This window comes from Mytilus californianus, unplaced genomic scaffold, assembly GCF_021869535.1.
Source record: "Mytilus californianus isolate M0D057914Y unplaced genomic scaffold, xbMytCali1.0.p SCAF_9, whole genome shotgun sequence".
NCBI classification, from domain to species: domain Eukaryota; kingdom Metazoa; phylum Mollusca; class Bivalvia; order Mytilida; family Mytilidae; genus Mytilus; species Mytilus californianus.
In genome coordinates, this window is record NW_026262745.1 from 15086017 (window position 1) to 15113930 (window position 27914).

General features: G+C 32.2%; 1 protein-coding gene across 2 annotated transcripts in view; it reads left to right on the top strand.

The window, feature by feature from the left end:
• LOC127714855 (uncharacterized) overlaps window positions 1-18625 on the top strand; it is a 49734-nt gene extending 31109 nt beyond the window's left edge. For both annotated transcript variants that reach the window (XM_052220887.1, XM_052220888.1), the window contains exons 10-14: window positions 3586-3763; window positions 5217-5326; window positions 8828-8965; window positions 9775-10380; window positions 18005-18625. In XM_052220887.1, the coding sequence (XP_052076847.1) occupies window positions 3586-3763; window positions 5217-5326; window positions 8828-8965; window positions 9775-10380; window positions 18005-18213 (1241 nt within the window). In that variant the 3' untranslated portion in view covers window positions 18214-18625. The remainder of the gene's footprint in view (window positions 1-3585; window positions 3764-5216; window positions 5327-8827; window positions 8966-9774; window positions 10381-18004) is intronic.
• The last annotated feature ends 9289 nt before the right edge of the window (window positions 18626-27914 follow it).

Sequence of the window (27914 nt, forward strand, 5' to 3'; positions counted from 1 at the left end):
CAGGTGCTCCGAAAGGGTAAGCAGATCCTGCTCCGCATGTGGCACCCGTCGTGTTGCTTATGTTATTACAAATCCGGTAAATAGTCTAATTCGGTAGGTCACATTCTTAATAAGGGAAGGGTATTGTAGTAACGACATAAGGAACATATCCGATATCATCTGTGAAACGACATCAGGAACATATCCGATATCATCTGTAAAGTAAACCATTTAAATAAAACATATTATCATCCTTTTTGTTAGTATGTATAGGTCAAAGTTCTTGGGCTTTTAATTGTAAAACAATAGAAAAGTGTCAAAAACAAGTATCGTTTTAGTTAAGGTGGCATTTAAATTGAATTTGATATTTTGTTAACTTATATTTACCGGTGAATTTTACTTAGTTCGTGGTTTATCTAGTATTATCTTTTGTAACATTGTATTTTGAATTAATTTAAATTGACAATATACCATTTCATACCAAAACATTAACAGATACTAACAACATTCAATGGCTAGCACAATATTTCGTTTCTGTATTTCTATATCATTATTCGTTACATGTATAGGTAGAAATGCTTAATCTTACGCTTCTTAACAATAATTACTGATAGATGTGCCACTGGATAAGCGGTCAGTGATTATTTTATCTCTTTTTAATTTTATAAATAAACTAATTCATTAACGGTTATTGTCGCTTTCTGTTTATTTGCATATGTAAAGTTTGCTGTATATTGTTTATAATTGTTTGTCCTTGTCTCTATTGTCTGCAATGGATAATCTTGACATGTGCTTGGGAAATAATACAAGGGCGTTTCCGTCGTGCATGACTGTATGTCGACCTCTAGATACTTTTTTTTTATTATTGTTGTTGGATTGCTGCTTCATTGCCTTGAATCCCAATTTCTATTTCATGCGTTTGTCTACTGTAACATTACATTTGTTGTTTATATTTTTCTCTTTACTTCAATCAAAATTGAAATTCCAATTTGATTGATTATTGCTTGTTTATCAGCGGTAATTATGTCAAGCATGTTCAAGATTAGAATAAATTAACAATTTCATACACTAGGTTGGTTCTTACAGATATGTAGAAATAAGGAAATGTGGTATGATTGACTATGAGACAACTATCAATCAAAATTCAAATGAAGTGGATGTCAGCAGTTAGAGGCAACCGTACGGCCTTCAACAATGAAAAACCCCGTACTGTATAGTCGGCTATAAACGGCCCCAATGTGAAAAATATGAAACAATTCAATGGAGAAAACTAACGGCATAATTCATAACAAAACAATATACGAAAAACAATTTTGTCAGGATGAACCAACGACAACCACTGAACTACAGGCTCCTGACTTGGGACAGGCATTTAACGAATGTGGCGGACTAAAACATGTTTGCTGGCGCCAAACCCTCCCCCTAACCTGGGACAGTGCTGTTACAGTACAACATGATAACAAACTATTGAAAACATCTGAAAAGGGCGAAAAGAGCTTAGCTCATCAGATCGATACAAAGCAGAAAAACATTTTTAAAAAAACACACAGACCGGACGTGACAGGAAACTTATACGTTCTTCACAACAAGAAAGACACAAAGTACAGTTCTGAGTGTACTCGCAGTAACTGACAGCCAATTCAAAGCCAAAAACAACTAATAAAAAATCATGTATCTAAGACTAAAGTTTGTCGGTCTAGATAAGGGACTGACAATTAAGGCTGCCACTGGAAAATGACCAGATTGTGAAGGGACAGTAATTTTGTATTACAAGGCCACTTACGGACCGCTTATGGAATAGTTGGTAGAGTACTGGTCGAGGGGCATTGGATTTTACGATACACTTATAATTACTACCGGACGTGATTGGGCAATTATACACTCTGTAGAACCAAGTAGACACTCTACAATTAAGGGTTTTACTGCCGGTCGGCAGAAGTCCAGGACTGACATAGTCAACTCTTGGTGTCATTTCATTTTAAATGAAAATCATTTACCAATCATTAGTATAGTCGATGAGCCTTACTGACTATTTGTATTCTTTGTTGGGATAAAACCATGTAAATTTCGTATATACTATCAGCACAAGAAACACATCAATCATTTTGGCAAATGGATAAATTTCGTTAACGAAAAATTTAACCGTATCGTAATTATTATAGTAAAAATTTGAATTTCTCTTTATCTTGTATAATTTATTGGCATGACATGTTTAAAAAGAAAATATATATTTATTCATTGCAATTTTTTTAAGTACATTATTTCAATTTGAGATAAATCACATCGATTGCTCTATAAAGAATAATCTGAAGTGTATTTCAATGAATTCCAAATATATCATATTACATTTTTTACGACTTGCATCCTTTTGATCAAACAAGATATGATTATAATTTTTCCAATGTGTGGATTTTTAAATTATTTGAAATTTTATATCTTAAGAATTTACTTTCAGATACGAATCAATAAAAGTATATGTCATTAAAGTTCGTACAAGTAACATTAAATGTAGTTCGTATAATATCTATAGACACAGATGGACAACTTCAAACTAGAATCTATTACAAAAGTGGTGATTTCAACTTTCCAATTTTCAACTTCCCATTTCTTAGCAGTAACATACATTTGTACCCTCGTATGGTTTTTACAAATCTCAATTCACACGTTACTAACATGCATGTTTACACTATACGAACTTCATTATCAGGGGTGTGCTCCTTACACAAAAATGATCCAACGGAATTATTGGAAGTTAAAGATATCTTGTATTATTATAATTCATGTCAAAATGCCAGATTTTGATTTGTTAATACGAGGGAGACAATTTACTCTATCCCATGGCAAATACTCTATTACCCTTCACGGAGACGCTTGCTCAAGTGTGCGCTTTAATAAAAATGGATGATTGTTATGTATAATACGACACAGTTTATTACTTTGCATTTGAAATTTAAAGACAGAACATTCAGTATAATAAATTAAATAACACATATCTGAGAGGGTGATAGAGAAGATTGTTACCCCTCGAAAAGACTTTGTCAACCTTGGCTTCGCCTCAGTTGACAATGTTTTCTCGGGGTAACAATCTGCTCTATCACCCTCTCAGCTATGTGTTATTTATATAATGATTCTTTGTAGGGGTTCGTTAGTAGCCTGTTACAAGGCGAATATTCAACATACTTTTGTTTTCATAGTATTTCAATTGTCCTGCTTAATCTAATTTAACACTAGGCATATTACCAACGTTTTATTTTTGTGTTTAGTCAATTCTTTTGAAAAGATTTTTTGTTAATTGAATGTTTTGTTGAGAATTACAAAAATTAACTAAAGATGACAGGTGAAACCAAAAACACTTGTCGAACTTATCATGCGTTGTCATTTTTGTTATTTTTTCTCCTTCGTTATGTTTCTTTTTTTTCTTTTTTTAGATTTATGAGTTGACAAATTTACAGTTAACGGTTTTTTTTTTCTAGCATGAAGTGTTTGTTATTTTCATTCCAGAACATAAAAACAAACTTCTTCATTAAAATATGATTTAAAACTATTTGCCTTTCTACTATATATCTTTATTACTGAATCACCTGTTACTAATATTATATTTTTTAGAAAATGCATGTACGTTTCCATCATATTTAATTGGTCAATGGACTGATGTGACCAAAGGTGGAAACATAACATTCCAGACAACACCTTCAAAGTTAACAGATTGGAAAGTTAAAGTTACGGGTGTAAACTATGACGGTCAAACATGTATCCACAACACTGGCAATGTCTATGTTTTTGAGTAAGCATATCTATCAACCATTTCTCAATACATTTCTGAAAAAAGTAGATTTTACTTTACAGTTTTTATTAATGTAGTTCTTGAACTGAAATCTGGAAATACTTTTTAAAAGCTGCTTTATAAAAACAAGACGATATGGTATGATTACCAATGAGACAAACACTATCCATCAAAGACCAAGGCATGAAATGTTCGACTGATCGAGGCTTACCTGTTTGTGTTCCTTGCCAAGTATTAAAGAACTGGCTGTATAATGCTTAATTGCATCAATGAATGATAATTGCAATACAACGTTGATACATTTCAAATCAGTTTAATGTTATTAACTTAAAGGCGCATTTTTACAGTTTTGCTCTCTTTGTCACGATCTGAAAGTGACAAACACGTTTAGTTTTCAGATGTTCATGACATTTCCCCAATTTTTTATCTGATCAATGTTATTAACCTTTAATATTTTGGAGAAAAAAAGATTTGTGCATAAGAGAATTCTGTTCTTTGTATGAATCCACTTAATTCTAATGAACCTGATAGGCATAACAATTGCAGGTTTTGCGACTTCGACTCGCACTATTTTTTACTCTAAAGTCCTTAACGGTATAAAACTAAACTCTGTCTTATAAAAAAAAACTCCTTCACTAAAAGACAATTCCGTTTATAAGGAAGAGTTTAAACAACACTTTTTACGACTAGGCACACACACAGTTCTTTTTTTTTTTTGGGGGGGGAGGGGGGAATTACACACTATATTAGGTATTTATTTTTTTCTCCAGGCCGTATCGTCCGTCGGTTCATGATCATGAAGCTTTGTGAACACTTTTCATTATTGACTGTTTGCCTGAAATCGTCTTCAATATGTAGAATTGTATGTCAATAAATGTAGTTACTACACTGCAAGATTTGTGTGGCTACTTTTGATGGTGTTATGGGACGTTTAAAGTTTTTAGTCGATTGTGCATTTTGACACCTTTTTGATGCTGCTACCGTGAGACTATATGTCCTAAAGTTTTATTGTGTATATTGTGTTTCAACTCATGACACAAAAACACTAACTACTACTACTTGCCAAATAACAAAAGAAAAAGAACAGCGCTTATATTGCTAATTTACCAAGAAACAAAACCTCTCACTTCATTGTAAGTTCTAGACAGCACATTTCTTTGCTAGAAGTTTTCCATGCTACATTATTACTTGAACAAGACAGCTGTGTGTTAAAATCTACAAATTATAATTTATTTGTGGCAAAGAAATCAATATATCATAATATTTAGAACTTTTAATGCTATTGATTTCTGCCTGCATATCGCCATCCAATCAACAACAATAATTCAGACTATTACAGACTCAATAATGATACTCCGTTTCCATAAAATTTATAAGTAGAAAACCGATTATCCTTTCGTTTATTCTACTTAAAATATATGTGTATATTATATTGCATTGTTTAAATTTCTAGAGGAGACGATACCTTTTTCGACCCATTTGTTAACGGAATCAGAAAGTACTATATGTGTATGAAGATTACAAAGATATCTAATGATGTTCTATATTATTACCTCCTGGCAGGTAAGACTATTTATTATATGCTTAGTAGTAAATACAGGTAAACTGTATGTGTAATACAATCATTGGCAAGCGTGCTGTATCAACTACCCGTGATGATATCGAAATCAGCACGGTTGCAAAGGCTTTATCACACCTTTAATCTGTATGACGTCACGTCATCGATTGCAGTCACTGTTGCAAAGGTTTTATCAAACCCCTAATCTGTATGACGTCATGCCAAACCTATAATCTGTATGACATCATTTCAAACCTCCCTACCTGTATGACGTCATGTCACATAAAAAACATCTTCGTGAGGTATATGTATATAATAAAGTGTATATGATATTACTTTTTTAATATCACACACCGTATCAACCCTCAACCAATATAATCCCTCGAGCAGAGCTCTTGGGATTATATTGGTGTCTCGGGTTGATACGGATGTGATATTGAAAAAGCCATAAGATATTCTCTATGTATTACATAATTATGAAAAATAACATACACAAATAACCATGCAACACCATAGCACTCTAAAGGTCCACATTCGATCTTTTAGTGTCTATATCATATATCATATATATCATATATATATACTCAAAATCGAACCAAGATAATAAATCCAAAGTACGTTAAGGTAAGTATACAATGCTAAAATGAGCATCTATGTGAGTAACTTTGCCAACGGCATATTTCAATATTCTGTTTAGTTTAATCATTCACACTTTGAAACAAAACAAAAAAAGTTATTAATGCTTTTTATGAGTAAACAAATACTTATCACATTTTACCTCGTTCCTGACAACATATTTTTGAAATAGAGAATAAAAATTTAAAAACACGAGAAATATAGGTTTTCATAAAAAACAAAATCTGAACAGATGTTGAAATCGGTCGACGAATAAATCAACTTCAAATTACTAAAAAAAAAGTAAGACCAAACGAATTAGATTATCAAAAATCGTAAGTCGAAGAAAGTCGGACAAGATGAACGCTAAGCACCATTATAAATAAGGCAAAGAAAAAAACAACATGTAATTTGAATCCGCCAAAACCTGTTGAACGCATACTTGTTTAGTAAGTTAAGCAAGTCTACTCAATCCATACATCCTGTACGTTCTTTGTTTAAACTTATTAGACGCAGCCTTCAGACATTCAAGGACAGATAAAAAGGGCAACAAAGACAAATGAAAAATATCCGTGGTCATCTCTAGCAGACCAAAGAGGTCAAGTTTACTATATAGATTCATTGGCGTGCGCTTGAATGCAGCTTCATAGAAAAGATAAATTATAATGGTAGTCTTTTTGTACAAATGTTTAGTTATCATATGAGTATCAATTTCTAAGTGTACGTCTAGATATGAAGCAGTCCTAACTGTATTTATTGAATCCGTATTTAAAGCACCAAATGAGACGTTATCAACATAATCATCAAACGACGCATTATTATGTTTTGAGGACATTAACTCTATATGGAGGATCTTGAAGTCAAAGAATAATACTAGTTTCTTTTTATTTTGTCGTGAGAGGCTACTGTTAGAATTTCGCCTTTTACAAATAAAGGAACGATATATAAATAATAAGCTGCTAAGAGAAGCCCAATCCATGTTTGAAATCACTCCCAATAATGCATAAACAATATTTTGTCAATAAAAAATCAACCATCTTCATGCTCTAGTTGCTAGTTGACGTTTTGTTACAAACAAAGCTATTTTGTTACAAGTATAAAAAAAAATTGGGGATTCATACGACTTTTGGTCTACACAGAAGCAAACCACGTGTACATGATGATCTAAATAAAACATTTTTGTAGAATATATCTTTAAGTTGATACCATATTCCAGAGCTTGCCTTTCCTATGATTATTTCCCTGCATTGTCTTTTCTAAGAATTTCAACCTTTTGATACAGAGGAAATAATTCCTTTCATGCATGATATTGTTTCCTTTGTTGACTCTTTTACGGTAATTGTTTTAACGTATTATGGTGATAAATGTAAACCGTGTAAACAGAGCAATGGGTAATATGGGAGTTTTATTCGGTCTTTCCATCCTTCTGTGGAAAAACCTTTAGAAATCGTTCCGATTACTTTTTTCCTTCTGCCATTTTTATTACTTACTTGTGTAGTATTTTGGTTTCACATTATGTCGATAAGATGTATGATATATATTATTACAACAGTTGTTGCTCTTTTGAAAAACACACTGTTTCACTGAACACTTCTCTTTGTAAATATCATTTCCCTACAGAACATTGTTTTTCCCTTATAATTTTAACCGAAGCGATCCGATGTCTCCTTATGAGAATTATTTCGTTTTCAGTATTTGAAAAAATGATTTATAAGTGTAACACATCAAGCCCAAGTGATAGAGACCTTCGGTAATTTAAATCCTTGGTCTATCAAAGGAATTTAAGGTCAAGGTCATATGTCAAGTTCACATGTTCTAAATTTTGAAAAACTGTTACATGGAAAATACTTTAATTTATCAAAAATAGAACGATAAAAATGTTATAGGAGATTTTCTCTCCCAATGTGTTTCAAATTATTTGTATGATGATAGCATTCATAAACCATGCATAATAAAGACATATGTCTTTGAAATCAAGGTCAAATGTCAATTTCACGTTCTAAATTTTTATCTTTGCTATAACGTCATATTGGTACGTACGTGAATAATAAAGCGATGAGGTCTTTGTTTTAGAATGGAATTTAAATGATTTTGAAAAAGGTGAACCGGAACAGCCTTTGATTAAATCAGAAGTAGCACTGTTTGCACTAATAACATATAAAAGTACCTAGAACCATACATTTTTATTTAAATCAGTTGGAATTTACTTATCATATGAAACTGAAAAAGGCATCTTGAATCCGGAAGTAGCACAAATCATGTTATTCTGTATTTAAATCAAAAGTTAAATCTCGCCGTAATCGATCTCTCCTTCTCACCTAAATTCTTTATGCACTAAAAATTCAGGCCGATAGATTTCTCGTTTGAATTGTTTTAATTTTAGTTGTTAACTTCTATGTCATTTGTTCTCTAGTGGAGACTTGTCTCATTGGCAACATACCATATCTTCTTATTTTTATATTCTAGTCCCTTTTTGGTTTAATGATAGGAACATTTTATGTGCTTGGATTTCCAAATATTTGGTCTTGAATGTAATTAATGCATATATTTCTGTAGGTAGATATATCTCTTCAACTTTTTGTATCCAAACTTGATACATGTCGATCTCGGAATAGGCACTTTCACAGTTAACCTGAGGCCCGGCTTTGATAGAATACGTGCAAGTAATATGGAAAGAAGTTGATTTAAGAATTTTGATTGACCTAGCATCTAGTATCCAGTAGAGTGAGGTAGGATCCAATTATTCAATGAAATGTAAGCTTCTTAGTCACACACATTAGACAAACCATTTCGATAATAATAGTAATACGATTAATCAGTATGTGAGTTCTAGAAGCATAACAACTATTCCACGAAATTACTATTTCATTTGTTATAATTTTGATTTTTAGATAAAAATTCTGAGGCAGATAGAGAAAGAATTTACACACCACACCCAGCACCAGATGTCAGCACTACTCCGACATGCAATTATTGTCAGTTTACCCAGACAATACCTGACAACGATTTCCGGGAACTTAGAAAAACTGGTATTGCCTACCATTTAAATGATATATAAGAAATTGATGCTGAACTTACAAATTAGTAATGTTGAGAGAAAAGATGACTTGAAATCGCATTGTTTTCATAATCATGATTCATCATTTTGAATGTCACATTTTTTTAAACAGACAGTATTTATATAGAGAACGCATATTGCGTTCCAGTGGCTCTTTTCACAAAATAGTTATACTGAAATAGTCATGACTTACGAATATTTCTTAACTTAATAATAAGATTTTTTATAAAATGAGTTGCAGATAAGCTTGATTTCTAGTGGAATTCCTATTCAATTAAAATAGTTTTTGAAGTTACTTATTAAAAATTGAGATCTATAAGGAACGGAAAAAAAATCAGGATGATCTGCGAAAGGTTGGACATTTTACATATATAATCAATATCGAATTCACGAAATATATTCTTTAAAAAAACACGTGTATCTACAACTTTCTTATTAATCAGTAGAATGAAACAAAGACTACCGTGTCGAAAAAAAGACAATTATGCATAAAGGAAGGATGTCAATCTCAAAATCCCCTAGTCTAGAAAAGTTGTGAAACATCAGAGATATAAGAGATAGTCAGAGGTGTATCGAGTTCAGTATTTTTGTGATTTTACTTTTTTTTCCAACTTATGACGAAAAAGTGTGGAAAACGGAAAGGAGAAACACGTGATAGTACTAGAACCTTACTTTCAAATTACAAATATACTATAGAACCAAGGTAAGAATTAATTTATTTATTTATTCCAGGTTTTATTCATTTCTGCATAGTATTACCTTTTATATACTTTTTTCAAGGTACAACTGAAACATTAACTTCTACCCCAGTCTTTTGTTTGCCATGTGAAGCGACGTGCGAAAAGACTACCACTTCACAAAAAACAACAATGATACCATCTTCCTCGCCTATCACAACGACAGAAGAAGTCACGACAAAGCCTTCGTCACTACTACAAACAACATCGGAACTATCAACTCCTACAACATCACTGTCTTTCACATCAGACATAACAACAGAGTCTACAACAGAAAAAGCGTCATCATTAACAATTGAAAAAAATCCTTCACAACCGGCAACAATGGATTCAAAATTACAAACAGGTACGACGACAAAGGTCAGAACGACAGAGGCTTCGACAACAATTAAATCAACACCAAAAGCATCAGTTACAAAGGAGAAAACATCACAAGAAAGCTCAAAATCCACAACAAACATTGATAGATCAGACGCTACAACAACAGAAACCATGTCAACATACTTTACAACTGTAACTACATCGGAACTTGTAACAACACCAGATAAAGTTGTAACTACATCAAAAGACGCCTTAACAACAACTGATGGATCTATATTGACAACACAACAAGAAATATTTAAAACTACGGCCAGACCGTCGGGAACAGGTAGGAATAATTCGGAGATTATTAATAGTTTGTAATTCTTGTTTTTTATTCGTTTTTGTAAGAAATATACCAAGAATGCTGAAATGAATAAAAAATATGGAATAGTCTGAGAACGAATTCTACTATATGTATTTGGAAACATACTGGGTCAAAATTAAAGAAGGTATAAACTTTTTTTCGTAAATTTACCATGCAAAAAGGAACTGTTAATATATGTCAAAGTGACAATCCAATGAAACGAAACGAAATTTACCAAAAAGAAACAAAACGGAAAGAATATTTAAAACAAAAAAATAAAATATAATATAAAACAAGAGGCTAACTTTTTTGATCTACAGGGTGAAAATGAGAAATATGTTTCTTTAAATCGACACTTTGATTCTCGAAATAAATGAACCATATGCAGAAATTACTTGTCGTCTTTGTGTTTACTGTTCTAAATGTGGTTATTAATAGTATATATATATATGTATATTTGACTTAGATACCTCCACGGGGGGCTTCAATAATGGTACAATATTTAATAGCGAATATAATAGCGACTAAAAATAAACGGGATATTCACTTTTTGTATTCAGGGATAGTTCAGTATTTGTTATTTGCACTTTTGTAAGTTATCATACGACAATAAACTTTGAGCAAAGTACAAGTACGCGGTCACGTCCGGTCAGAATGGGGCGTTTAGAGAAAGTGCCACACTCTCTGCACGTTAAGAACCCGTGCAACAACTAATTAAGGGTTCGTTGGTTGCCAATATACCCTCATTTTCCAGTGGCAGTCTAAATTTCCGAACCTGCATCCCGAACGACCTCTATTACAGGACCTTCATATTGTATTTATTGTTAATTTGTTCTCGTCCTGGACATGCATGAAATATTTGCCACTGGACGTAAAGCAACCAACACTCAATCATCTAAAAATGGCCGTTTATAAATATAAAAGTTATGAAGAAACTAAGGTTCCCACTCCCTCAGGCAAAGTTGACCCTCAGTAACATCAAACTTCAATGTAGAAAATGATACTCCTCTAACTTGAGACTGTGAATCGTCGAATTTTAGATATGATCTCTATGGCCATGTTATTACGGGGAACCTCAATATCGTTCAAGACCGAGATGTTAAAAACATTTTGAAAAAATGACAAAATATCGTCCTCCATCTATAATAGATTGGACACAGTGTCGTCAGGTCACAAAAGACGCTTTTTCATCGTATTGTAAAAATTGGTGTAGACGGGGAAAATCTGATAAAAAATCTCTTGATTCTTATTTAAATAAATGTATGAATGTTGTGGATATTCGAATATCACATTTTGAAATAATTCAGAAATAAATAAAAGAGTACATAATACGCATATTTCTAGAATACGAAACAAACTTCAAGTACTTTCAAAGCGGTTTGTGTTTGTACCGGCCGACAAAGCAGCCAACAATGTGGTGGTGGTATGGCGTAAATACTACACGGACGTTCTTAAGAATGAAATTTTTAATTCTTCTACATTCAAGTCTGTGCGCTGCACAGAACGTCATATAATAAACAATCATATCATAACCACATCACAGCTTAAGGCCTCTTCTGAACATTTGAAGGTCCCTGTATTGGTTACCTAAACTACACAAAAAAAAAAAAAAATATCGTTTCATCTCGGTCTCTAGTAAGTGTTCTACAACTAATCTTTCAGTGCTTTTAACTAGTTCCTTAACTACTATCAAAGAACTCATCATTAACTTTTGTTATAAAATATATGAAAATAGTGGAATTAATCATTTTTAGAGTGTAAAAAAGTCTTTAGATGTTTTAGATAAATTACATACTTTTGATTGTCCTTTTGATTCTGTTGACAGTTTTGACTTTCAAACTCCTTACACTACACTTCCACACAATCTAATCAAACAAAAGTTTTCCTATTTAATTAAATGGTCGTTTGTTAAATCTGGATGCAAATATATTTGATGCAACTCATTTAAAGCCTTCTTCTCTAATGAGAAAGGTAAATATGCTAGATATACTTACTGGAGGTGTGATGAGATGATTGAAGCTGTTCAATTTTCTCCTTGATAATATTTATGTACGTTTCGGTAATAAAGTTTATCGACAGATTGTAGGTATTCCTATGGGCACCAATTGCGCACCTTTAATAGCAGACTTGTTAATGTACTGTTATGAGTCACAGTGTATGACCAAACTCAGTAAAGACCCGTCTAAATTGCATTTAATTGATGAATTCAAAACATTTACCATATCTTGATGATATTTTTCGTTAAATAATCAAGAATTTCCTAAATATACTGCCGAAATTTACCCAAAGGAAATAACTTTAAATAAATCAAATATTAACAGTAATAACTATCCTTTCCTAGATTTAGATATTTCAGTTTTACACGGGAATCTCTACACAAAAATTTACGACAAAAGGGACGATTTGTCGTTCCCTATTGTTAATTTTCTTTTGTTGGACGGTGATGTTCCTTTGGCAACATCTTACGGTGTTTATATATCACATCCTGTTCGCTATGCCCGTATCTGTTGTGACGTTTTGGATTTCAATGAACGTAATCTATGTATTACTGGTAAATTATTAAGTCGGGAGTTTCGTTACCACAAATTATTTAAAACCTTTACTAAATTCTTCCATAGATATAAAGATTTGGTTTTGAAGTTTGATGTTTACCGAGCCCGGAAATTCAAAAACGATCCGGGTAAACTTATCGATCCTATAGAAGGTTACCAATTCAACACTGTAATTAGATCTTTAAATATTGTTTTTATTGGCATTTATATTGATTTTGTTATCAGTAAATTAAAATTAAACTAAATATTACTTTTATATACATATGAACATTCATGGCTCTACAATCTGTCGATACTTGTATCTTGGACCATTGCACAATGTCATGTTTTTCTCTGACTGTTTATGACGTCTTTATGTAACAGCCACTATGTTCCGGCAGTTACTTTGTTCCGGCGGAACTTTTCAACTAGTTATTTTGTTCCGACGGAACTTTCCAACTAGTTGTTTTATTCCGAGTGCAGTTGAAAAGTTCCGGAAAAAAGTAGCTAGTTGATAAGTTCCGTTTGAACTTTTAAGCTAGTTTGCTATTTCCAGTTTGGGATAATTCGCCGATGAAGGAGGAACTATGTAGCTATTTGATAAGTTCCGTTTGGCATTTGTGGCTAGTGTCTTGTAGTCACTTGGTTCCGTTTTTTAAAAGTTCAATGATGATATGTTCTTCCCTTTTTTAGATAATTCTCTGAATGTAGATGTCTGACTATTTGATATTTTCCGTTGGTAATTTTGACTTGTTTGTTAGTTCCGTTATAGATTTATTTGACAAAGAGGAACTTTGTGACTAGTTGATAAGTTCCGTTTGACTTTTGTGGCTTGTATCTATGTTCCCCTTTGAAAAGGTTCAAAGATAATATGTTGCGCATTTACTTTGCATCAATTCTCCAAATGGAACTTTGTGACTGGTTGATAAGTTCCGTTGGAACTTTTGGGCTAGTTTGTTAGTTCCGGTTTTGAGTAAGTTGGCAAAAAGGAACTTTCTAACTAGTTGATATGTTCCGTTGGAACTTTTCAACTAGTCACTTTGTTCCGGTGGAACTTTTCAACCATAGGAGGAACAAAGTAACTAGTTAATAAGTTCCTCCGGAACTTTTCGGCTAGTTAGTTTTTTCCGCCCGGAACTTTCCAACGTCGGAACAAAAGAGCATTTACATTTACACTAAACCCATTGGATGTTGGATGTGTACTGATTGATATTTTAGTCTTAGATTCATGATTTTTTTTTTATTGGTTGTTATTGACTTTGAACAAGCTGTTTGTAACTGCGAGTACTCTCAGATCTGTAGTTAGTGCCTTTACGTTGTGGGGATGTATAAGTACCCTGCCACGTCCACTCTGTGTTTTTGTTAGATGTGCTTCTATTTGTATGCATCTGATGAGTTAAGCCTTTTTCAACTGATTTTCATAGTTTGTTGTACTGTTACACCACTGTCCTAGGTTAAAGAGAGGGTTGGCGCCTTCAAACATGTTTAGCCCTGCCACATTCTGTATGTGCCTGTCCCAAGTCAGGAGCCTGTGATTCAGTGGTTGTCGTTTGTTGCTTTGTAACATATTTGTTTTTTTTTATTCATTATTTTGTACATAAATTAGGCCGTTAGTTTTATCGTTTGAATTGTTAAAAAAAAAATTACATTTTGTCATTTCGGGGCATTTTATAGCTGACTGAGCTATATGACCAAAAAGGACATAAAAAATAGCAACATCCATCTCAGTATAAAAATAAGTAGATGTGGCATGATTGCCAATGAGACAACTCTCCACAAGAGTCCAAATGACACAGAAATTAACAACTATAGGTCACCGTACGGCCTTCAACAATGAGCAAAGCCCATACAGTCTGTTTTAAAATACACCAAGCGAATTCTTAAAGATCGTAATACAAGATTATTGTGAAATGTTTTCAGTACAGAAAATATTAATTTAATATCAATCGAAAAAATCTAAGCCGGACACTGTACCTACCGTGTTACATGACATGATAATATGAGACAACAAAGGACCTAAATTATGCTAAAACAATACTAGTAAACCAGAAATAAATATGAAAAAAAGCAGCCAATATAGTTTACCATTAAGATTGGTCACTTCAATTTGCTAAAATGTATAGCGATAATGTGAACTTTTAAAACCTTATATCAATTAAATTACGGTTTTGTTTAACACTGTGTTTTTCTTCTTCAAAATATATTAAATTAGAATGGGCAGCAGGCTAAGCATCTGCAAGCCTCTCCAAGAGAGAAAAAAAAACACACAAACAAATATTTCATTATCAAAACTACCTTACAACTGAATCGTTAAAATAATTGACATGGTATTGCTCAGTTAATTAAAACTGATGGCACGCATTAATCAAAATCACCACAGCTACACATGGATAGAAGGGCGCTTAATGTACAGTGGCAACTATTACATGGATATTCAGGCTGAAAAAATGTTTATGTGATATGCTGAATGCTTAGGCTACGTCCCGCACTGACGCCAACCCTAGATACAATAGGTAAAACGCGACGTCGTAACTCCTACGGTATTCTCAACATCCTCCAATCCCGTAGCTGCAGTTGAAATTCCGCGAAATATAATGACTCTTGCGGTTAAATAGTTTCATTCAGGGCAAATAGTTCAACGCTTACAATTTAAAAAATAGTGAAAATATTGTGTACTTATTTTATATAGAAAATGATAACTGATGTATAATAAAAGCAAATATTTGCATACTCAATCTTATCACATTATTCGGCTTACTGCAAGTTGGTCAGTTGTTACTGTTCTCCTAAATGATGGGCGCTTTATCAAGCCAGTGACGTTTGGGCAAAAGTGTAGAACAAACACAATTGTAAAATGGGAGTAGACTATCCAGCAAAGAATTCCTTTTGTCCATTACGACCAACAAATTCGAAATTCGTTGTTATCTTATGATTAATTATGAAACCCAAATAGTTCTGAATAAATTATCTGAAACGCTTATCTTCTGTTTGAGATTTTTTATTGTAAGTAAAATTAATCTGTTTAATGCAGCTTTAAATATGTTCGGAAATTGTGTGTTTTTTTATATCACCTGGCCCAAATATATCTCATGTGATGTCCGATTTGTTCATAGAAATACAGCCTCTTCTTTAAATATTTTTGTTTGCACATCAAAATTATTCAATTCGTTTTTTCTTCTTATTCCTACTTAAGAATGATCATAGTCAAAGTGCTTCATTTTTGTCGAGCCTTCGACTTTAGTCGAAAAAGCGAGACATAGCGATCCTACATTCCGTCGGCGTCGTCGTCGTCGTCGTTGTCGGCGGCGGCGTCCACAAATATTCACTCTGTGGTTAAAGTTTTTGAAATTTTAATAACTTTCTTAAACTATCCTGGATTTCTACCAAACTTGGACAGAAGCTTGTTTATGATCATAAGATAGTACCCAGAAGTAAATTTTGTAAAAAAAAATCCATTTTTTCCTTATTTTACTTTTAAATGGACTTAGATTTTCTGCAAGGAAACAACACATTCACTCTGTGGTTAAAGTTTTTAAAATTTTAATAACTTTCTTATACTATTTTGGATTTGTACCAAACTTGGACAGAAGCTTGTTTATGATCAAAAGCTAGTATCTAGAAGGAAATTTTGTAAAAAAATAAATCCATTTTTTCCGTATTTTACTTTTAAATGGACTTAGATTTTCTGCCAGGAAACAACACATTCACTCTGTGGTTAAAGTTTTTAAAATTTTAATAACTTTCTTATACTATTTTGGATTTGTACCAAACTTGGACAGAAGCTTGTTTATGATCAAAAGCTAGTATCTAGAAGGAAATTTTGTAAAAAAATAAATCCATTTTTTCCGTATTTTACTTTTAAATGGACTTAGATTTTCTGCAAGGAAACAACACATTCACTCTGTGGTTAAAGTTTTTAAAATTTTAATAACTTTCTTATACTATTTTGGATTTGTACCAAACTTGGACAGAAGCTTGTTTATGATCAAATGCTAGTATCTAGAAGGAAATTTTGTTTTCTGCCAGTTAACATTAAATTCAGTCTGCAGTTAAAGTTTTTAAATATTTATTAGATTCATAAACTATCCTGGATTTTTACCAAACTTGGACAGAAGCTTCTTACAATCAAAAGATAGTATCAAGAGGAATATTTTTATTGATTTACTTCCTCATTTTTGTTGAGCCTGCGATCAACAGAAAAAGTAGGCGAGACACTGGGTTCCGCGGAACCCTTACGAATTTTTTTAACTTACTTCTCTGCTTTTGAGAAATATATATCTTTTTATTCAATTTTTCTCCGGTTTGATCCCCGTCTGACTTGTTTTATTTTCTAAATTGATTTTTAATTAAAAATGTTCATTTCGTTTCGTTTCGTCATACATGTATTTCGTTTTGTTTTGTTTCGTTTAGTTTTGACAAATTTCGTTTGGTTTTGTTTTGTTTCGCACCGTTTCACACTTTACAGGTACCCCAAACGCGATAATGATACAGATGTTCTCTTTTCGTCCGTTTTCATAATCAAAATCAAACTTTCAAAAAGTGAAATGATTAAAGTTTAGTATTTTTAAAGTTTGGATACATATCTAAACTATTGAATATTAAAAAGAATTTTAGAATTTTAATTATTTGGTGAAATTTTCAAAATTCCAAAAAAATTCAAAAATTTGGAATGTTAATAATTTAAAACTTTTGATCAAAAATCCAAAAAAATAAAATTTGAAAACTTTTTAAAATTTTGAATTGTTAAATGTTCCCATTAGATACAACATTTTTCCTGTTAACATTTACCTGTAACTGCAAGTTTTGAAAATAGGGAACAATTTCTTTACTCTTTGATTTGTTCTTGTTTCCAGTGACAAAACGTGACATAATTGCGGATAATTGGTCCATGTAACACTTTTTGAATTTTAGATTGTTAAGTGTTATACGGACCCTAATGATTCGTTTTCTCACAGATATTCATGATGCATATGACTTCAGAGGGAACAGCAATAAACTTCGTTACAATGTACATGTTCTTAGACACAAAATCAAATTCACCAAATAAATGCAGTCCCATCATATTTGTATTGCAGGATCTATAGTTGACAACAATACTGAAGGACTAACCGAATCCAGCATTTTACTAATTACAGCAAGCAGTATATCTGGTGTTTTGTTAGGTCTGGCTATAATAACACTATGTTTATGTTTAATTCGCCATAAAACGAACATAGTTAAAGGCCATACGGCTCAACGACGTCTGCATCATCAAAGAGACAGAGATTATTTCAATCCACTTTGAGTACGAACATCGTGAAGAATTTACAGACCAATTGCATTGACAATCTTGATTGAAGACTTTTTTTTTGAAAAAGAAGAGGATTGTAAGCTTTAAAAAAAGACGTCATGAATAGAATGACAAATCAAATGCGCAGCAGTGCCTGTGTACAAATAAACTTGTAACGAGGAAAATAATTCTAAAATGGCGTTTTGAATGTAAATGTTATCACCTTGATTTAATCAACAATTATTTCAATTGTTTGAATTGGTCAAACAATAAAATATGATGATAGGAATAACAGAAATGATAAATGAGTACGACATGAGTCGAAAATATTTAATATTTATATACAACGATATATCAGAATTTCACTTGTGCCAAATATGTTTAATTATAATTGTTATTCTTTGTTATCAATATACATTTTAGATCATCTAGCCTAAAAAGTCACGTGAGCGATTGCCATCACTTGGTTTCCGTTATTGTCGTCTGTCCATCGTCGTAAACATTTTTTTTAGATCTCTTACGATACGGCGCAAAATATTACCAAAATTAACTTAATGTTAATAAGAAATTGTAGTTTAAAATTGTATTCGGGGATGTGATAAAAAATCAACAAACATGGATGCTATTGCTGAAAATAGAACAAAGTGATAAAAATTGCAGTTTTTGTCGCGCTCCGAGACTTAGGCGTTCAGTTCCCGTCGGCAGCAGCGTTGGCGGTGTCAACAATGCATTAGTTTGTGATTAGGTCAGTTTATTGGGAACCACTACTTTTATACATGTTGGAGTTACTGCCTTTTAAGGATTACCTTTTTCCGAAACTATAGAAGATAGAGAGAATCTTTCAGTGGTAAAAATTATTTGTAAAATAAGAAGTACAAAAAATGTACCAATAAGTCAACATAGCCGAAATCTCAATTGACCACATATAGCAGCTATTACCTTCGGAAGACGACTTTAATCCTTTATTATGTTATTTTGTAGAAACTAAAAGTAGAGAAAAATTGTAAATAGTAGAAATATTTAGCAAAATTAAATCTACAGAAAGTCAACATTGACCCTTTTAGGAGTTAAATCTTCTTTGTTTGTTATTTCGTAAACTTACATTTGTAGATACCTTTTGAGAGTTGAGCGAATCACGATCTTATGAGCCCTTTGTTGTTTTTATTGGATTAAAAAAAAATTATGTTAAAACTGTTTTTTTCTAACAAGCATATCCACATTCACATGAATATAGTGTTTATATGTTGTTATCGGAACGGAAATATTTTTGAATTTTTTACTAGATATAACAAAAGTTTGCTCAGTTTATAATTTTTTGTTCTTTTTCCAATGTTTGCCACTGTGAAAACATTTTTATCATTCAAGTTTGTGGTATATGGTGCTAGCATAATATTTTTTCTAGTTATTTCCTTTCATTAAAGTGGTGGTGCTCGCATTTTGTTTGTGCACGTCAATGCATGTTGTCTCCTTTTATATCTGATCAAACGAATATTTTAAGAATTATTTAAAGTTTTGAAACATTGTATATATCAAAAACACAAACGGTTGAATCATTTAGATGTGCAATTTATCATTGCTCTAAATCTATTGGTGTCTTCCGTTGTTTTAGATAAAGATATGTATTCAATCTCAACGAGAAAGGTTTTGGTGTCAATATGCAAGTGTTTTTATTCGTTCTTAGTCAGATTTTAGTAACCAATAATAAATAACATGTAACTTTCAATGTACGAAAATTTAATCCAAGAAGGAAATCATGTGGCCTGTATTTCAGTCCTCAATTAGTTTAGTTCACGACAATGTTGATTTCGACGATGTTTCATCTATAAAAAAAAAGTACTAGTAGTTATAGATAGCACAAAAAATACAGGACAGTACATTTACCTAATTTAACGACCGACACATGACTCCTCCGAAAAAATAACAGGCATTCAAACTCTGTACATGTTGAACAAAGAAAAACACACGGTTCAAAACCCTTACTTGATCTAAGCACAAAATGAGATGGATTTAAACCAAATTTAAGTGCGCAAAAACCTTTTATAATCATCAAATTATGTAATTATGTATTAGATACAATATAAAGGTAACAAAGAAACAGGCCGGTAACAACCGTTGCCGGATAGTTTTTCTGCACGAGTAGTCAGGTCAAGGTCCGAGGCGATAGCCGAGGACTTTGATCTGACTACAAGTGCAGAAAAACTATACGTCAGTTTGTTTGCCGCCTGTTTTTTTTTTTGTTACCTTTGTTTTGTATCTGACTTGTACGACGTTTCAAGAAAGAAGTAGTACATTTAGCATTTTGAAGAGGTAGTAAAATTAAACAGATTAGAAACGTAGTTGGCCATATACCAGTTAATGTAAGTTATAGTTAAAATAAACTTTTTTTTTCATTTCCCAGCCGAGAGTTTTTTTCTCAAGAAATTCAAGAATCTAATAATTTTATAAAAAGGACCAAAAAGACAAATATCGTAAACATTTGAGACTTTTTAAAATGCAAATTTGCAAGTAAGTTATGCATGAAAAAGATTTCAGATGTAAGCAAGCTAACATTTAATTTTTATTTGGGGGGAAACGGAAAGGGGGAGGGTAAATAAATATAAAATAAACAGGCTTGATCCTTTTTTTGTCGAAAAAAATGCAGGATGTGCTATTCCATTCCCCCTTAAAATAAATAAAAATCGTACATTTGCTTCCAAATACATGAATTCAATATATATGAATTCAATAACAATATAAATGTATAAAAAGAATGAATTTCCTATTTCATTAGTGAATGAAATGTTATGAAAAAATGGATTTTGTCTTGTTATTAGATATATATAGGCATATATTTTGGATTTGTTTTAAAAATGTCATGCTTGCTGGTTTTTATTTATGTCTCTAATAGTGTTGGTCAGGATTAAACACGTGTCACAATATGATCCAATCGCAGCTTACCGTCCAAAATTAGTGACATAAGTTGAATGATTTTCTTCAAGATTTGCTGCCTATTTGAACATGTATTACACGGATACTTTTTATCTATAGGATCAATCGTGCATTGGTGAGTTGATAGGGATTTTATCTTTCGATTAGATTTGATTTTTGTATATATATTTCCTGTCCTTTTTATTGAAATATAAACGTCGGTAACAGCATTTCTTTACTTTTAGCATTGTCCAGAATACTATTCATGTCCATATATTGAAAAAAAATCAGAAAATCAGGAATCAGAATATTATTTTGTCATCTGCTTGACCACAATATTATTTTTATCCTAAAATTGGGGATCAGAATATTTTTTAGAAAAAAACCATAACCCCCCTTTTGAAGTTAAATGGTCAATCCCTTAGTGTACTGACATGAATAGTAATATACTGCAATTGTTTGAAAAAAATATAGTTATTGATGCCAACGTAAATATTTTAATAAAAAAGACAGGAAATATGTCGGTGAAACAAAAAGTTCAAATCTAATTGAAATTTAAAGTGCCCATGCACGAGTGATTCTATTCATAAAAAGTGTCCGTGTAACAACTAAAAAGTGTCCGTGTATCATCTAAAAAGTGTCCGTGTAACACCCGTTAATGTACTGTTTTTCTATAGCTCTGCTGGGGGCAAAGTCGTACAAGTAAATTAATGCGATAGTATTTAATCGACGTTCAGATCTTTTTTCAATGGATTGGAAAGAAACAAATCAAGGTAGCAAAAATTACTGATGTGATCGCATCAACTCCAGAAGGAGCTAGTACGGTGCGTCTAAAAGTGCATTTGGAGAAGTATGCCAGCATGCAGGCAATATCAGGTCACTATGAATATCATGTCCTACTTCATTGAATTTTGTTCATATAACGTCCGAGTTCATATCTTTGTAACTGTAACTATTCTCAACGTGTGCAAATGTGTATTTTGGGGAGTAAGCTAACACTGAATGATGCAAATGAAGAAATGAGACGACTTTTATGTCATGTATCAACCGAGGGTTCCTAAGGGTACAGATGACGTCTTCCTTCAGAAAGTTTTACGGACGCCATCATGTTTGGTTGGTCGTTATTGAACATCTGTGTCACATATGACCACGGTATGTTGAAATTATTGCGGTAGCCACAAATCCTTCCTCTATTCTGGATTGTGCCATCCCCGTATGGGACTTATCACAAAATGTGAACCTGCGATGAGCAATTAGACAGGTGCAACGAACGAACAGGATTTGCATACCTTTCATGAGATCCTGAGTGATCATCCCTGTTTTAGTACGTTTCATCTTGCTCAATTTAATTTTCTTTGTAGTGTTTTGTTGCCTTCTGATTGCCTTTCCGTCGTTGGTTTTGACATGGCATTATTTCCGTCGTTGGTTTTGACATGGCATTATTTCCGTCGTTGGTTTTGACATGGCATTATTTCTATGACTTTTGAATGTGATTATTCCGTTTGAGTCTTCTGTTTCTCATTTATTCACGTTTGAGATGTACTGACATATTTGTGTGTGGTATGGGTTGTATATAATTTTATATGGGTTGGTCATAGACTTTAGTAGATAAAAGTTTAATTTCAATTTCAATTGCCATGGTAAAAAAAGACAAGAATTGTAGTGAAACTATTCTGAATCGCATGAAACTACATTCGTCGAATAAGCAAGCATCACCTGATAATGTACACTTGTTTCACCTATCAAATGATGTAGTAAGTGTCAAAGCCAGGATTTAAATCATCGGTAAAAATTTCACGTAAACACTAGTAGACAAGAAACACCTATGACAGAGTTAAGAAGTCACTACTTAGTCAATAAACTTGTACACTTTAACATCAACGTGTTTATGATGACAGTCGATTAACACTTGGTGTTAAAACTTTTGTTTTATTGGTATAAATATTGATTTTGTTAACAGTAATTAAAATCACAATAAATATAATTGTTATACACATATGCACTTTCACGGTACTACAAGCTGTCGATACCTATATTTTGGCATTGCACAATGTCATGTTTTTTCTCTGACTTTTAATGACATCTTAACACTAAATCCATTGGATGTTGGATGTGTATTGATTGAAATTTTAGTCTAAGATACATATTTTTTTTTAATTAGCTGTCAGTAACTGCGAGTACTCTCATATCTGTACTTTGTGTCTTTTTTGTTGCTAGGGATGTATAGATACCCTGCCACGTCCGGTCTGTGTAGATGTTTTTTCTGCTTCGCATCGATCTGGTTTTTCTAGTTTGTTCTTATGTTGTGCTGTAACACCACTGTCCCAGGTTAGGGGAGGGTTGAGTGCTCACGAAAATGTTAAACCCCGCCACATTCTTTATGTGCCTGTCCTAAGTCAGGAGCCTGTGGTTCAATGGTTGTCGTTTTTTCATGTCTCTGATATTGTTTCTCGTTAACTGTTTTTTATAAATTAGGCCGTTATATTTCTTAATTGAATTCTTTCATATTTTTCATGTCGGGGACTTTTATAGCCGACTATATGGTATGGGTTTTTCTCATTGTTGAAGGCCGTGCGGTTGTCTATAATTGCCTACATTCACTTTATCATATCACATCTTCTTAATTTTAGTTCAACAGGCAATACGCCTCAAAATAGTGAACACTTAAAATTAAAAGTTATAAGCAATACGAACTATAAACTCTCATATTAAAGTGCTTCTTTTTGGAAAGGCAAATCCCTATTGTTGGTTGTCTTAGTATGTACATGAATATACTATAATAAAGTCTATCTTTTTTATAAAGTGATCTTAGGCTATCGAGGTTTAATTTTAATGCAAAGTATGACAGAAGTGGAACGATGAAGAGCTTAAACTTGAAAAGTATGACAAATAATCTTCCATTATTTGAGCACATATTTTGGTTTAGTAAGTAAGTTGTTTGCTTCTCAGTCTCTAAAAGTATAAAACTGTTTGATATTAATTGCAGAATAAGCTGCAAAGACAAGCTGTTTATTGTGACGCAAAGCATAATAACCTATATTCAAAACGAGATTAAAACATCTGTGAGGCTAAAACCAAAACCATTGCGAGGCCAAATCTAATACGATGGTGAAATCCTTTAGAACACAAAATTTCCGAAACATTGTGCCAAAAACGGTTGAGGCTATCTATGCCTCGGGTAGAAACATCCTAAATGTTTCGAATAATTCAAAGTGCTGACTACCTGGCTTGGTGATCCCCTTGGGGACGCTACGTAAACTTGTAAAACCTTAACTACTCTATACTACAATTACGCCAGAGCAAAACTGTTTTTTGCTAGAGGAAAACTATTGTACATTCGTCGAGTTAATTTGGTGATTTCAATTAATTCAGAAACGTATCAGTGAAAATAATTCACTTTAAAGTCAATGTTCAAATCATAAATTTATAAATGGTTGTAAAAGAGCCCGGTACCAAGTCAGGAATATGACAGTTGTTTTCCATTCGTATGATGTGTTTGAGCTTTTGCTTTTGTCATTTGATAAGGGACTTTCCGTATCGTATTCGGTATTCGGTATTTTTGTTATTTTGCTTTTGACAAGTAACCAGTTCCGAATTACCTCAAACTCTATACACATTTGTTGCAGAATATTTTTTACTATCTCAGTTTAGGATTTGCACATGCTTAACAGATACTCAAAATATGATACAAAACAAACTTTAGTTAATTAAACAAATTATAAAGCCTAGCGAACATTCATTCTTTCGTATATTTGAAAAAGATAGTAAATAATTGAAACTTGATTTGAAAGTCTTTGATACTGAAAATTTAGAATATCAAAGGACTGCAGTCTATGCTCACTTGGTTTGTGTTTTTTTTTTAATTAAGCATTAATTTTGATTTCCATGAAAAATCTAGTGTTATATTAATGATTATGTACACTTTTGTTGTTTCAATGCAAAACATATTGAAATTTTATTAAAACAAATCGACATCCGTTCCTCGTGTACTCTTGTATTTGACAATGCTGTACTGAATAGAAAGGGGATTACTGCATGCAGTTCTAGCAATGACTTCCCTGAAACAAGTTTTTTGATAAATCTATAAGTTAGAACGTGTACAAATGTGGACAAATTCAAGTACTTAGAAGGAACATATCTTTAGGCTAATTCTTGATAATAATGATTGACAGAAAACAACAGTAGCTTGCCAATGTCTACAAAATATTGTATGGTCTCATTTCATGGATATTGACGATACAATAGATTAAAAAGCGTTCAAACGATTTTATCTGTTCCTCTGAGAATTGTAATCTACCCTCAATAATTACATACACGCTTTGAAATACTTTGAAATTGTTATTTTTGTTATTTTTGTTTTTTTATCTTTTCAAATTTTGAAGAAATATCAAAGCATTTTATATGATTAATTGGTGAAACAAATAAAGCAAAAGAAGTTTATGTTTCATTTGATTTGTTTTTTAACCAGCAAGTACACATATTGAATGCATCTAAAAGAAAAAGTCATGCTACCCTGTGTACAAGAATCCCTTTACTCTTGTAACCTTTGTCAGGTTTTTTTTTTAAATATATTCAGTTTTATTTCAGTAATGTCTAAAACGAGTTCCAAATCAGTGCCTACTATTTTACAGGAACTATTGTAAGTGATAAATTAGTCCTGGTAAAATGTGTCCGGGCGGACAAATATTACTAGTATAAAAAGTCCATGGTTACAGAATTTACTAGTATATTTAGTCCGATGTCAGTAATTTACGTCCCCAGACTCATTTTCCTAGGAATTTATGTCCATGTCATCAATATTCCTAGGTAAAAACGTCCATGTCCTTTATTCTAATAGGAAAATGTGTAATAAAAGAAATCATTTAATGGTAAACAATGGAATTTTTAATTCTTATGTTTTAATGTTGTTTAACAGTTGTGCATCAATCTTTTAATAAAATTTATGTGCCCAGACTAAATTTCCTAGGAAATCCTGTCCAGGCCATTAATATTGCTAAGTAAATACAATCATGTTCATTATTTTGATAAGACAATTTGTAATGAGAGAAATCATTTACATGTGAACAATGGAATTTTTAATTATGTTTCAATGCTGTTGAACAGTTGTGCATTAATCTTTTAATAAAATTTATCTGCCCAGACTAATTTTCCTAGGAATTCATGCCCAGGCCATTAATATTCCTAAAAACGTCCATGTCCTTTATTTTTATAGGAAATTTTGTAATGAAACAAATAATTTACATGTAAACAATGGAATTTGTAACTTATATGTTTTTAAATTGTTTAACAGTTGTGCATTGATATTTCACTATTTTATCAAAATATGGGTGTTTTTTAATAATTAAACGGACTTTTTTTCCTAGGAAAATTAATATCATAGACTTTTATGATGTACATAATCACAAATGTTCCTTTCTTGATTTTGATATTGATTAATTTAAATAATGTCTTAAGAAATAAACTTCTAAAGGGACTTTTTTTCATACAAAAGAGGAGAATACAGAAATATAAAAATATAAAAGGTGCCAGACATATTTTACTAGGAACTTAATTTCCTAGTAAAATTATGGTCACGGACTTGATTACCTAGGAAAAAAAGTCCAGCGGACAAATTTTACTACCGGACCAAATTTACTGTTACACTATGTCCGTTTCATATGTAATTCATATTGACCTTTGCATAGTAAGCACTTTCGCACCTATTTTCCTTTTTTGATTTTTATAACATGCACATCAATAATTTATACCTGCAAGATCTTGATAGAGTTTTAAAATCATCACCGATAAACTATTTGTACAGGAGTAATGTCCCTTAGAAATAGAAACTAACATTGTCAGCGATTTGATGCCCTAATTCATTATTGGATATTATGAAAAGGTTAACGAGAACGAAAATGTATAGAAAGTGTGCATCGACGGGGGTATTAGAACTTGTTTCTTTATAACGTTTGAATTAGGGAGAATGTAGTCTTTTTCAAACATAGAAACCCACTTAGTTAGATTTTTTCTCTTATTTTAAACGGTTTGGATGATATGACGTAGATGTAACCTATGACAGAAGAAGACGTATATCTTATGAATTGCCATTATTCTTTTTGAAATCATAAAAACTTCTTTGTAAAAAATAAATGAAAAGGATGTCAAAGTTTGCACCTGAAACTGTTAAAATTACCTCCATTTGATATAGATGGCACCGGAAAGGTGGAACAGAGAAAATAGAAAGTCAGCGACTTTTCATCGCAAGTAAAAAAAAATCTTCTGTGGTGAAGTATTCTTCCTCTGTTACTTCTTAGAAGAATCATACTTGCAACTTGGCATTCTCGGTCAACCAAATGAAACAAATCCCCAGTACCGGGACACCTTAAAATGAAGGTTTCCAGTACACATCTTTTGTGATTTTTATATTGACTAAATAAAGGCAGTCTGTGTTGTTCAGGAGATATTTATGAAAATACGTAAAAATGAAAATCCTTCCCTCAACATGTAAATTAATTGAAGGTTCAAATCATGCAGTCATTATAGATTATAAAATACCAATCGGACTGAAAACAGATTACATTATCCGAAATAGGTACCAAAATATATATAAAATGACTGTGACGGGAAATGCCTGAACTCTAACAGTGCTCAACAAAAAATGATTGCTCATTCAAAAAAGAGAGGCGAGAAACGTAATATTATTTCTATTTTTGGCATTATATAGCTTACACATTTTAAGCAAAACAAATCTATTTATTTTTTTTTCCTGAATGATTCGTAGTTCCGTAATATAAGAAGCTAGATTTTTGTCACTGTATATATTAATATAA